The 13048-nt window shown below is 42.7% G+C and overlaps 1 protein-coding gene across 4 annotated transcripts in view; it reads left to right on the top strand.

The window, feature by feature from the left end:
- Positions 1 to 1115: 1115 nt before the first annotated feature.
- Positions 1116 to 13048, top strand: part of OSBPL5 (oxysterol binding protein like 5) — a 188148-nt gene continuing 176215 nt past the window's right edge. For all 4 annotated transcript variants that reach the window (XM_027901401.1, XM_027901400.1, XM_027901398.1 and 1 more), the window contains exon 1: positions 1116 to 1224. In XM_027901401.1, coding sequence (XP_027757202.1) covers positions 1210 to 1224 — 15 coding nt within the window. In that variant the 5' untranslated portion in view covers positions 1116 to 1209. The remainder of the gene's footprint in view (positions 1225 to 13048) is intronic.

The raw sequence follows: 13048 nt of genomic DNA, 5'->3' as shown, positions 1-13048 counted from the left end.
AAGAAATGTTGCTGGAAACATGGGCTTTGGCCTGTGCTGCCCTCAGATTGGGTGGTAAGTCAGCTTTGCAGATGAAGCACCTTGGTGCCAGACTTCTGTGGAAATCAGAAGTTACCTCAAAGAAGTTAGGAGAGGTAAATTCCAGCAAGGCAGTAAAACAATGTGCAGAGACCTCCTGTGCTATTTCTCTCTTTAGATTTTGTGGCAAAATGTGTCATCTGCTGCCAAAATACATGTCTTCAAACTGGTGACACATAGGCCTGGTCTTCCTCAGAGTATTAATTTACAAGTAAAGACCTCCAAAGGCCTTTCATGACTTGCTAACGTGCATAACTGCAACATCTTTAGGATTTATTATTGATTAGCTAACACATAGTAAGACTGACTTCTTTTGGTTTTCCTTGAAAAGGCAAACCCTAAGGTTCCCCGATGTCAGCCACTCCGACTGCCAACTCTGTGAAGTTTTGTTGCACACTGGGATATTTTGCTGCTGCCGTAGGACTGGCAGGGTGAAATCAAGGGCTCCTACAAATGGCAATGAAGTCCAGGACGAACACGTGGGTCTGAGGACAGGATGACTTCCCGCAGCTGCCGCAGCAGGTCAGCTCTGGAGGATAAAATAAGGGTAAGGTTTTCACAGCCTCCACAGTGCCCACCGTGAACAGCATCACTGTCTTCAGGTGAAGGCTGCATTCTGTGAGCAGTAATTTCCACTGCCCCATAAAAAGCTAGGTCTGATGTGGTATCCCTCTTAGCAGCCATGAATCCACAGCTCTGGATGTTACTGTATTGCCTCCCAGCACACGAGGCACCTGCTTGACTGATTTCTTTACCCTTGTCATTGTTCAGAATTAGCTGTGCACCTATATTAGCCAGGCAAGCCAAGTGTGAGTTGTTTTTCACGCAGGGTGACTGCGTACAGCAGCACAGGGAGGGGGAAGCCGGATTTTTGGAGAGCAGACCCTTAGTATGGGACAAAATGATCGTCTGCACTCTGATGCTGATTTTCTCCTTTATTGGCTGCTCCTGAGCCTGCAGCCGGAGGAACGGTCTCCTGTGGAACGGCAGCTTTAGACAATTTTATTGGCTGATGAATCTGATCTTGCCTGGCCACCTTCCAGAAGCACTGACTTGCCCGAGATGAGAGTGAGAGGAAGGTTGCTCTGCCTGGGGCTGTAAAGCAATTGTTTTGAGACCAACGTAACACCCATGCCTTGCTGCACGGTAAGTATATAAAGATAGGTCCATATACCCCCATGTTTATGCGTAAAGTGCTTTATAATATAATTGCTGACACAATTAAATGTGCAGCTCCTGTGGACTGTGTCTCGTTTGCTGCTTAATTATGTGAAAATGTACTTGGTAAATTGCTTGCTCTCACAAAATGCTCGATTAACTGTTGCAATGATCTAAGTTGAAACACTGCATTTGTGTCCTACTCTGGTTTATTTCTCGTGCTGCAACACATTGATTTAAGCTTTTTGTCATGAGAGAACAAGATGCAGCTGCAAGATGTTGATATTAAAATGTTTTCTTCAGTTTTATTATTTTGTTAGTGGAAACTCAAAATACCAGAGCTGCTTGCTAATATTTGCTCAAGTCTTCTAAAAATTGCTGATTAATCTTGCCCTTTCTTTTTTTAAGGGTAACTTCTGTGAAGTTTGATGCTATGAAACATTTTGCAAGTTGTGCTTTGCAACAGAAAAAAAAAATAGGGCAGAGCTAAGGAAGGGAATGTTTTTAATGTAGCCCCCAAAGTGTGTGGAGCTCAAAGTGGCAGGATACTGCATTGCACCTACATCAGTTGCAAACAGCTCTCCCGATGAACATTTCTGATGAGCCTCCAAAATTATTGCTACCTAAGGAATTGACGATTGACCAGAAGCACTGGAACAGAATGAAGGAATGCAGTTTTTTAGACTGCAGCAGCCCTATAATATACAAAGGTGCAGCTAATCCTGAAAGTACATCGTACCTGCTGCTTCAGAAATGATACTAAATATTTTGAGTTTTACTCTAACAACCTGCAGTGCCCCTAATATTCAGAGTGGAGTTTGAAACTGTATCTTTTTGACAGCTTTGGGAAACAACCTTTTATCACTGTATGTGTTCAAAATGCCTCTCTCTAATGTTTCATCATTTTTTGGTTAGGAGAGATGGTGCAGGAAGTGGGGTGGCAGTGTTTTCTGCAAACAGATCCCTGCTGAACACAGTGCAGGGACAAAATAACTTCCCCAGGGCTAAGACAAAGTATTAAATTAAAGCTGTGAATAGTCCTCAAAGACTTCCTGAGCTAGAACTTTCCATACTCTTGGGCTGTGTGTAGTGCAACTGTGTTGATGGCAATAATGCTTTTCTGCATTCTTCTTCCTGAGGGCCAAGGGGGAACCTGAGTGGCTTCATGATTTGCCTTGGCTGGAATAGCTTTGCAGTACCATGTTGGCCTTTGATGCAATGGGTTCCTTAAGGAGACAGCAGTAGATGGCATGGTGCTGGCTGTAGCCTTTTAAAATCACCTGCACCACAGCTGCCTTTCCAAGCTGTGTTGAAGTTGTGTTTTGAGAACTCTGGGAAGAGGATGGTGTAGGAGGGTCGAGTTTCACAGGTGGAGGAGAGACATGAACAATGACTTGCAGCTGTAGCTGTAAGGAAGCGTGCCCCCATTGTGTTCAAGTAGGGGAGAGGGGAGGCCTTACTTGGTGCAATTCCATCTGTATTTCATCTGCAGAAGGAAATAATTTATTGAACTGGCTCCCACTTCAAAGGTAATGGCAGTACATGAAGTTGTGTGGCTCTGTTATCAACCATGGTTATGAGAGTCAAGTAGGACCTTATATTGATGAGAAATTATGCAGAAAATATGGTTTAATATGACTTTGGTGCAATTGTGTCAGATGGCATTGACCAACTTTGATGCTGTGACTTCAAAACATTTTTTTGTTGGCCCTGTCAGTAGTCTAAACTACTGGTTTTTTGCTTGTTCCTGTGTTTCTACACCATTCCTGTTCCTGTTCTTGCTAGTTGAGGCTTCTAAGGGTGAGCCATGCAAAGTTGACATTCATACTCACTGGCTTTGAAACATCCCTTCTAGAAATCACAGGCACTGCCATTAAATGGAAGATGAGAAGGGAATGGAGAAAAGTGGGAAAACGAGGCAACTAAAAATATCATAAAGCTTGTGATCTTTTTTAATGATTATATTTGGCAATTCTGTAGAAATGGATCTAAGAGAAAACTATGATTCTCTGACTTTTAAAAGAGCATTTATCTAGAAATGTTTTGGTTTTCAACTAAGATCTGAGTGAAGAAAGTGGAAATACATTGATTTGTATTTTGACAGTTTAAAATAGCTTTTGTGCAATGCTTTTACAGTGTGTTCATTTAGAACGTGGACTTGCAAATCACGGGAATACTTTAAAGCACTTGGAATTCAGAATGACACGTAAACTGCAGTGACTTTATTTTTATCTCTGTTGGGTTTGTTGGTTAGTTTGCATCTGAATTTGTATTTCTGTATATGTATATAAACATAATCCCATTAACATGTATAAAAGTAGGAAGCTGGTAGGCAATGTGCTTACATAAATCTCAGCATATTATTGAGCCATAATATGAAATATTTACTTTCAATATTCATGTGATGTGCTGTGGATTCCTGCTAGGAGTAATAAGGCAAGAAACTGTTTATGCTCTGTGATGCAGATAGCTGGATCAACAATGGGAATGAAAACTGGAATTGTTCTTCTATTACAGCCTGACAAATGGTGCATTCATTTTTCATTGTTAATAACTGGCCCATATGGCATCCTTTGATCACATGCACTACAGCTTCTGCAACAGGAAGGCACTAATTTTCAGGGAATACAGAATATAACATTTGATCTGGGCTTTCTGAGCAGAATATTTCCTTGAGCAAGAAAATGGACACTACCACGAGAAGGTACCTTAGGTAGGGCAGAGTTTTCCAGTCTGAAGGCTTGATGCATGGTGCACCTACTTCAGAAGCAGAGCCAGCAGCTTCCTCACATTCCAAATCAAAGAACCAGAAGGGTTTTTTCCCACCAGCAAATTTCATTCTTTCACAGAATATGTGAGAATGGTTTTTCCATGGTGCACAACAGAGATTCCAGGATGCCTGGCATGCAGGGACAGAAAAAACTAATTCAGATAGGAGAGCTTTATTTAGAAAATAAAGCAAAGCAAACTTAGAATTTCTTTGCGTGTGAGAAATATACATCACAAAAAAACCCCACCAACCTCACACACGCACACACCTTGGAATAAAGACAACCTATTTGCTTTTAGTCATGGTATTTATGGTACCTTTTAGAAACAAAACTGAAATCCGTAGCCAGGACACCAGCTGGAGGCATTCAGGAATATCTCCATGGAAATACTATCTTGGAAAGCAAAGCTTGCTCAAGTTTGCTCATTATTCTCTGCAGAGCATTGCAGTCTGGGAGAAAACAGGGGCTAGGTGACAACTAGTCTCCTGTTTTCTGCACCCACAGTCACAACAGATGGATGGGTGATAGGATCTCTTGAGAGCAGCTCCTGCCTTCCCTTACACTGTAGCTCTTGCAGCCAGTTTGACCTAGGTGAGAGTCGGTGTTTGGGACCTTTCTGGGGTGTTCCTACCAGAAAAGGACAACGGTTATGCACAGCTCATACCTTTAATGTAAACTGAAGTGTTTACAAAGCATGTGTGCATGTACACTTCTGTTTCCACAAACACAAGAGGTTTCTTCCCTCTCAGCTTTCATGTGATCCTTCCAGGGGCAAGGAGATGCAGGAAGGAAGCAGGAAGAAGGAGAAGGGGAAAGCTTATTGGTCTTGCTTTGGGAATGTCTCATCAGTAAGACAGCAACCTGTGGCCACTCGTCACTGCTGCAACACTGCAGCACCCCCAGAGTAGTTTCAGCTTCTGGTCTGGATGGCAAAACTGCACAGTCACCCATAACCACATATGAGCAAAGATTTGTGTCCCCTTAACCTTTTGCAAATGATGGGTACAACGTGATAGCTTAAACCCCGAGGCAGATGGTGCATTTTGTACGCATGATGAAATGTGGCTGGCTAAGTGTGTCCAGATGAGCATTGCTCCTTTGATGAAGAAACCATTAAAATGTGGCAATCTGTGGGAATCTAGGCTAAAATAGGCTTTCACATGGAGAGCTAGAACAAGGAAGAAAGAGCCAAAAGCTGTTCTCCACATAGGTAACTGAAGGGGGGGGGGAACCTTTCAAGTTTGTGTAATGAATTAGTTTACTGTTTCATGGAACTCAAACATAAGACACTGTGAAAACAAGGAGCGATGTGAACTTTCAGCCAGTACTCTGGTGCTAATATATAAAATGTTTCCCCAATATACCTGATTTCTCTTGGTTTTTTTTAGGAAGGTTTTTTTGAGAAAAATGCTCTTTGTGATGTTACAGGCCTGTAATTTTCAGGTCAGACTACAAAGGGATTATATACTTGTTATTTTGGTTTCCCTTTAGAGTTCTGCAATGTTTCATATATCCAGATGACCGGTACAGGTTTTATGTAATATGTAATTTGCCACATGGAATATATGCTGGTCACTCCCTCTGTTCTTAGAGGAGATGGCAGCTAACAAAAACTGTGTCTGACGGGCTGTTTCTTACTGTGTGGAATGATCTGTCATCTCCTCAGGTTCTTGTAAATTGCTGTAGCTCAAGATTAGGGTAAAATGTTTAAATTTGTCAGAAGCAGCTTTAAAGCCTCTGACTTTCTAACATTTAAAAGTGGTTTAGGGGCTTATAAGTTGAATCCTATAATCTTCTTTGAAATGTTTTTCTAGTCCATCTTCCTTAAATGAATAGAAATGTCTTTATTTCATACAAGTAAAAAGGGCCTAACTTTGGCCACAAGTAATTGCTGATCGTGCACTTGCTGAAAGGTTATCTGAGAGGAGTAAAATTTGGAAGTGACTTGCTAAACTGATAAGATTGTCAGGGACAGTAAATGCCTCAACCTTCGTATTATAAATGATTACACTTGAAACTAAGCATGGATGGACAATGCACTTGTTTCAGGAAAAGAACAGTGAGCACTTGTCCTGTGCAGAGCCAGGGGTTGGACTCAACAATCTTTGTGGGCCCCTTCCAACCCAGGATATTCTATGATTCTGTGACTTAATTATTTTCCAGAATCCATGACACAGGAAACAGGAATTTCCTCAAGCATTCTATCACAGCAAATTAGGTTTTTATATTAAACATTCCTGCTTGGCCTGCAAACCAAACCTCATTCCTCTTGCCCTTGTTTAACAAGGTGGACATCAAAGTTTAATATTAAAGAAAAAAAAAAAGGAAATATTAAGTCAACTTCTTACCTCCCTTTTATCATACCACCTCTGACTAGGTGGAAGGACAAAGATATGATCCATGACAACATGAGTGGTTTGGGTTCAAGTTTCTGTCCATGTTGGCTCCAATATATGGGCAGCACACTTTCCATCAGAGTGTCACAGAAATGCTATGAAGATCCTTTATAGATGGTGACTTCTATGTGAAAACAAAGGTAACACATTTGACCCAGTCAAGTCTGTGATATATTTAGATCCCACTGCAGCAACTTGCACCAATACAAGCTCTGAGTTGCAGGTACTTCACGTGGCTGTGTCTCAGCAGTTAGTCCCTGCTTCATGCTGCAGTTAAGTTGCACTGGCTTCCAGGTTATTGCATCTCCATCAGGATTTACATGGTCCCAAGAAAAGTCTTCTCTGTGTGAAGTTATGATAAAAGATGGTTAGATTTCTGAAAAGTATAATTAAAAGTGAAGTAACACCAGAGAAATCTGGGAAATGTCTTTCTATTCAGGCTTTATTAATGATCATTTCCTTCTGTGATTATTTGCATACACTTACAGAGCCCAGCAGAGCTATTTTCCTTGCTCTGGTTTTGCCTCATAAAATTCCAAAGTATAGAGCTGTCATTCATGCTTGCCATGGGTAAAATGGTGCGATGTAATCTAACTATAGGTAAGGTGGCTTAATTAATACTTACAGTCTGTCTTTAATAGGTGGGCTTAGGATGTGCAATTTTGTTTTCTAGTAACTGTCAACTCTTCTTTTACGTTTTTTCTCTACCACTGTAGCAGTGGAGAAAGAGCTCATGTGCTCTTTAGCTTTCATGTGACCATGCAGCGTCACAGAAGGACAGGGAATGGTCTGTTCAAGAAAAGTCAGTGTATTTAGGGCAGGACTCAGCAAATTAACTGGGAGCCTTTTTTCTAAAGGCTGATTTATGCCAATAGGGAGATCCTCATATAGTGTGGAGCAGCACTGTGCTGATCTCAACAGAGCTACTTTGTTTGGTGGGGATTAAAAATCTAGTCTAAATTGTGCATGATTCTCTTATGCTGATGCAATTATCGCCCCTGTGCCTGGGGAAAGTTGTACCTCTGTCTCCTTTCTTTATGGCCTAGCAACCCTACAATGCACCATTGGTTTTTGGAAGGTTATCCTTTCTCATGCTGCAAGCTGTGTTTGTGGCTTCACGTTGCTACTTATGCGAGCTTAGAAGCCATGAGAGAGGTGGCAGAGAGAGCACAGCAGCACTGGCTTTGCCTTACTGCCTCCAGTGGGACCCCAGGACCTGGTTTGCCCAACTCAGCCCATGCTGCCACTTCATTGATCACTGAGTTTGTCTACACATAGCAACAATGTGCTTTCCTCCCCAAAGCAAGGCACGCTGAGTCAGTAGGAGTTACCCTGAGACGTGCTTCCCTGCTGGCAGTGGCTCACTGTGCTGTATCGAACTGGTTTGCTCCTTACATATGACAGCAGGAAAAGCCTGTCCCCATGCTGTTGCTCCTGCTCAGTTTATAATCTTAAAAGACATGGTCTGCTTGACTAGCACTCCTTCTGTGTTTGTAGGTTAGACAGAACTCCCTGCGGGTCAGCTTTACATCTTCAGCTGCAAATGTAGGTCAGCTGGCTGCTGTGCAGAATGCTCCTTTATCCTTAAAAGCACAGATCCTCACACGCGACTTCACAGTACATTGCGTTTGCTTGTCTTGTAAGAAAGCTCATTCTGCCAGCGTAGCCAGTGATGCAGCTGCTCCCGCGACATTAACAGTCCTGCCAGCATGGGAGCAAAGTATTTTTTTGGTCTAGTTGTAGCAGATGTGTAACGAGAGCAATTTCTGCTGTTTCTGCCAGTTTTCTTTAGTAAGGAGAGATTGATTTCAGGCCTGTTAAAGGAATTAATTATCATAGGGTGTGATAGTGGGTGCCTGTAAATCAAAGCAAGTCCTTCAGTTCTTCTGTGTTCAGGGTCTGTCTCTTCTGATGCTTCCTGCATCTTCTGATGATTCCTGCATTCTAGAGAGTCCATCAGAGGTTTGAAGTCTAGATGCAAAAGAGAATCTCACGAGCTTGCAAGGAGCCAGTTGGGTTCAGTTACTCTGCTGTTTTCTTCACAGCACACATTTGGCTTACATATCCCTGCCTGCAGGCTCTAATCTTAGATGTGACACTTAATTTGCTTTGATTTTTTTTAGCCCAGTTTCCTAGGAAGTTGAGGCTTATGCAATCCTTATGCAAAAGCAAAAGGCCCAAAAGGTTTCCCCGAATAGACAGCAGAGACCTGCCAACGTGTTCACGAATTGGAAGATTTATGTTGCATTATGCTGCGTACAGGAGAAGGTGGGTGGTGCAGAACTTCCTCTGGTCGTGGCTGCAGGGACCCTCCAGCTGCTTGTAAAACCATGGCAGGGCATGGACTGGGGCTCTCAGTGACCTCCAGAGGTTCCTTCCAGCCTCAACCATTCTGTGATTCTGTTGTCCATGAAGCATTAACCCTACAACAAAATTCAGCAGAGGGGTACAACTCTCCAAGGCAAACAAGTTCTGACAAGGGTCTGCACTGAGAGGAGGGCTGTGGCATGGATGGGGCAGCTCCATGGCTTGATTGGCATGAGTCACCAAGTGTTGACAATCCTCCAGAGCCACTGGTGGTTGGTGGATATAGAAAGGATGAGGGAGGAGAGATACACAGAAATACAGGGCCCATTAGGTGGTCTCTAGGAAGGTAAGAAGATCGTGCACCAATGCACACAATGTTTCTAGACTTGATTACTTCTGCTGGCAGGACACCTTGTCTGCAGTATCTGGAGAGAAAGAGCTGTGGATGTGGCTGTAGTAGTTAACCAAAAAAGGAGTGTGGTCCCTTTTATGTATCTTACATTAGTTTTCAAACAAAGCAAATTTGTGGAGACATTGTCAGTGTGGCCAGCAAAACAAACATAGCCTGTTTGTGATATAGCAATCCCTCTATTCAAATATAAGTTGCAAATTTCTTAGGGCAGAATTGTCTTTTTAACAAGTGCAAGCTTCTCAAAAAACAAAACTATTTTTTCCGCAATACTTGAATTTTTTAAAAACTGACACTTGATATATTACTGTTTTATTGAAGTTATTTGGTTGGCTATCATAAAGAGTAAAATTCAGGAAAAACTAAGAAAAGAGTTTTTTTTAAATATGAAATGTCTTGTATTTTTTTGAGAAAATATCACTGTATGTATAGTAGATTATTGAAAATATATGACATGAAGTCAAATCCCCTTAAAAATTGCTTGGTTTCATTGCTTCAAGAGCAGAATGTTACTTTATCCTGCTCATGAATCTTCTGTTCGCTGCTCTTTTTTTTAACCTTGGCCTCCTCCTTGAGCACAAAAAAGAAATTAAAAACTCCGCGTGGAAAACTGAAATATCAAAATTCTACTGCAAAAATGGTTGCTAAATCAATGCCAATTTAATAAGCCACTTGTAGGACCACTTAAGTTAAAAGAAAAGAAACTCTTAAGGGCATCCTTAAGATCAGCCTGACCTGTTAGTGCTGAGGCAAGCTGTTCTTCCTGGAGGACACCCTCAAAATAAGACCAATAGCTAAACCTTTGAAAAAAACAACCTCAGACTTAAGGGTGCTGCCAAAGCCAGTTGAGTTGATTACCCAGCAGGTAGTCATGGGCAGGTATCAATGACATTCTTGGGTCACTTACAAGGAAAAGTGCCATTTAAGCTTCATCCAACTCTAAGTGAATACGTGGTGCTCACAGAGAAGTTAGTTACCATTTTTCTCCAGCAAAGAATCAGGCCATTTGGACCTTCAACCAAATCTCTTTCACAAAGAAAACATTCTCTTTCACAAATGAGAATAAAATAGGGTTTCATAATGGAAATTATTTCATACCTACCCATAAGAAACAAAAGACATTTTTTATTTGACAATATATGTAAAAGCCCTGGCTTTTTTCCCCCATTTTCTTGACCTTAAGTAGCAAATCTGCAAGAGTAACTCCATGTATCTTAGCAGTCATTTCCTTCTGGTAGAGGAAGCATTACTGGTCAGGTACTGGCCCAAGAAAATGATGGGAAAAGTCTGATCAAGAACCAATGCTGAGAATATATCACCAGTCTGGAGGTGTAACAGGCTGCCCAGGCTGCAGTGGAAGGCAGAGACAAGCCCATCCAGCTTGGCCCTGAGTCCCCCATCAAAAGTTACTGGCATGGTACGTTGCAGCTTTCTACTTTGATGCTCCTTGTTCTGCCAGCCAAGGATTTACTCCCTCTGTGGTGCAGGAGGTGCTGGCCAAACCAAGCTGATGAGCTTGGTTTGCCAAGCTCATCAGCTTCCTCTGGAAAAAAACCACTTCTGTCCTGACCATGGCTAGATGCAGAGTCAGATTTATCTGAGCTGACAGAACTCCAAAACTGGAGACATATTTTTGTGTCTTCAGGGAGAGTCCCATATACTGATTGTGGCCTGGCATGTGTCAGCTGGACTACACCCCCAAAATCTCTGGGAGAGAGAAGGAAACAGTATCGCTCTGAAGAGAGGATGATTGGCTTTGGTTGCACAAGGATCAGTTAGGTGCAACACAAGAGCTGTGTAGTGTATGTTCAGATCCTCAGGAGCTATGATGTCAGGGGGTTCTTTCCTTGAAAGGGTCTGCAGAAAAATATTCCCCCAAAAATGCTTGGCTGGAAACACATCTGCTATTATAGTCTACTAAATAGATGTGAACAAGACTTCATCAGGAGTTTTCATGGAACTAAGCAGATTAATAGCAGCAATCAGACTGTGACCTAACCAAATTTTTGTACTCCTCCAGTAACTATCTGAGGTTGATTTGCTTTCCTTATAGGACTCTATTTGGGCAGCAGTGGGGATGGGCAGAGAGCAGATGTTCAGTGAGCAGCAGAATCAGGGAGGCAAAGGCTTTTTCCAGTGGCTGCTATAACAAACGGTGATGGGGAAGGTACCTGAGCTTTTATTATTGCTGCAAATAGATATATATGGCAGGAATCGGGAGGGGGAAGGATCTGCCTGCTTTGCTTTCAGTTGAGGGTCGAGCTGCCAGCAGTGAATGCTGACAGTGGCTGTTTTAAATCAGACTCTGTCAAGGTTTGGAAGGTGGAGGGAATGTGCTTTTAGAGCCAGGGCAGTGACCTGGAAGGAAGTAGCAAAAGCACTGCCGACACTGGCAGCAGATGCCATGTGGGTCAGAGGCAGCACGAAACAGAAGATGGTTGCTGGGCCAGAGCTGTCTGGCTCAGCTGGTGGTGGGCACAGGAAGCAAACTACGTGTTCTATGTGGCCACATCTCTGTGCCTCGGCATAAGAGGAGGAGGGTGTTCTCCTCAGGCGTTTGGGCCAGCTGAGCTGAAGCACAGGGAGGCGAGGCAAGGCAGGTGCAGCTGGGTTTTGGAGTCCTCTCACCAAAGACTACAGTTTGGGAGGGAGCTGTCTGTTTTGCCTCCTGCCAATGTGCTGGGGAGAGTTCCTTTCCTAGGCCACCTGATTGCAGCCTGTGAATATTGGCACCATGAGAAGACATGGTTGTGGGACACCAAAATTGCTTCCTTGTGCCTTTTTCTGGGTACCAAGAGCAGCATAACTGCTTTAGCTTCTCCCAGATTCTGGGCTAAGTTAGCCTGTCTTGCAACAAGACTGACTGTGTAAGTGGAGAGCAGTATCTGGGGGCTGTGCTGCTGGTTGCACTTGATTTACTCCAGCCATGTCTGCTCAGCTCTGCATCCTGCTGTGGTGACAGCACTGCAGAGGCTCTGCTGTCTGGCAGTCAGCGCTGGGGTTGGAAGATAAGCAGATAAACATAATCTTTACAAGAAAGAGGGTAATCAATCACTGAAACAACTTATCAGTGCTTGTTGGGGGACCCTTTACCCCTTACAATTGCTAAATAAAGATGATGTATGTTTTTTTAAAATATAAAAATTCATATGTATGAGTGAGTTCAGTGATACCGTCTAAACGAGAAGCCAACCTATGACCAGTGATCTTCTCTGGCCTTATAAAAATGACTCTATGCATAATTTACAGGGTAGTAATGAATATTAGAAGTATTCATTTTCTCTTTAAATATGTGTGCTCATGTCTGGATCCTTCTTCTGACACACAAGTAGATTTAATAAGTTGATTCTTCATAGCTAGTGGCCTTCATTTATTCTGGCATAAAACAACTAATATTATTTCATAATATCTCTGTAGAATTAAGAATGGAAAGCTAACAGTAAGTCTTAGAGTTCAGAACTGCTGAAGAACTGAGGACCCAATGTGAAAAACATTCTGTCCTTAATATTAGCAGAGTTGAGCATGACCAAGAATAAATTGCAGTAAGATAAGGATTTATGTAAATTAGGGAACTTTGAATATGAAGCAAAATTCACTGAACACTCTGAAGTATCTTCCTGGGCAAGTGTTCCACCATGTTTCACGCCCATTAGGTCTCTTTCCACACACCTGCTCCTTTGGGAAGGAGTTATTTTTAAAGATGATTGGCTGTATTTTGCTGTGATGTATCTACGTGTAGGCTCCTAGTGATTTTGAGGAGGTAGCTTGCCAGGGCTGCTCAGAGTACTTGGTTCTGGGGTTTCTGGCCTTTTGGTGTGCCCAGCTGCTGCTTTCCACCTGCCTCAGCAGATGTGGGATTGGAACCAGGCTCCACTTTGGAGGAGACTGTCACAAGAAGGGAGGCTGCCTGCAGTGCCAGCACACCCTGC

Source organism: Empidonax traillii, unplaced genomic scaffold (assembly GCF_003031625.1).
Source record: "Empidonax traillii isolate 1590-97213 ecotype Southwest subspecies unplaced genomic scaffold, ASM303162v1 scaffold783:size459103, whole genome shotgun sequence".
NCBI classification, from domain to species: domain Eukaryota; kingdom Metazoa; phylum Chordata; class Aves; order Passeriformes; family Tyrannidae; genus Empidonax; species Empidonax traillii.
The sequence above is the reverse complement of the archived record's forward strand: the minus strand, read 5'-3'. Positions and strand labels throughout refer to the sequence as shown.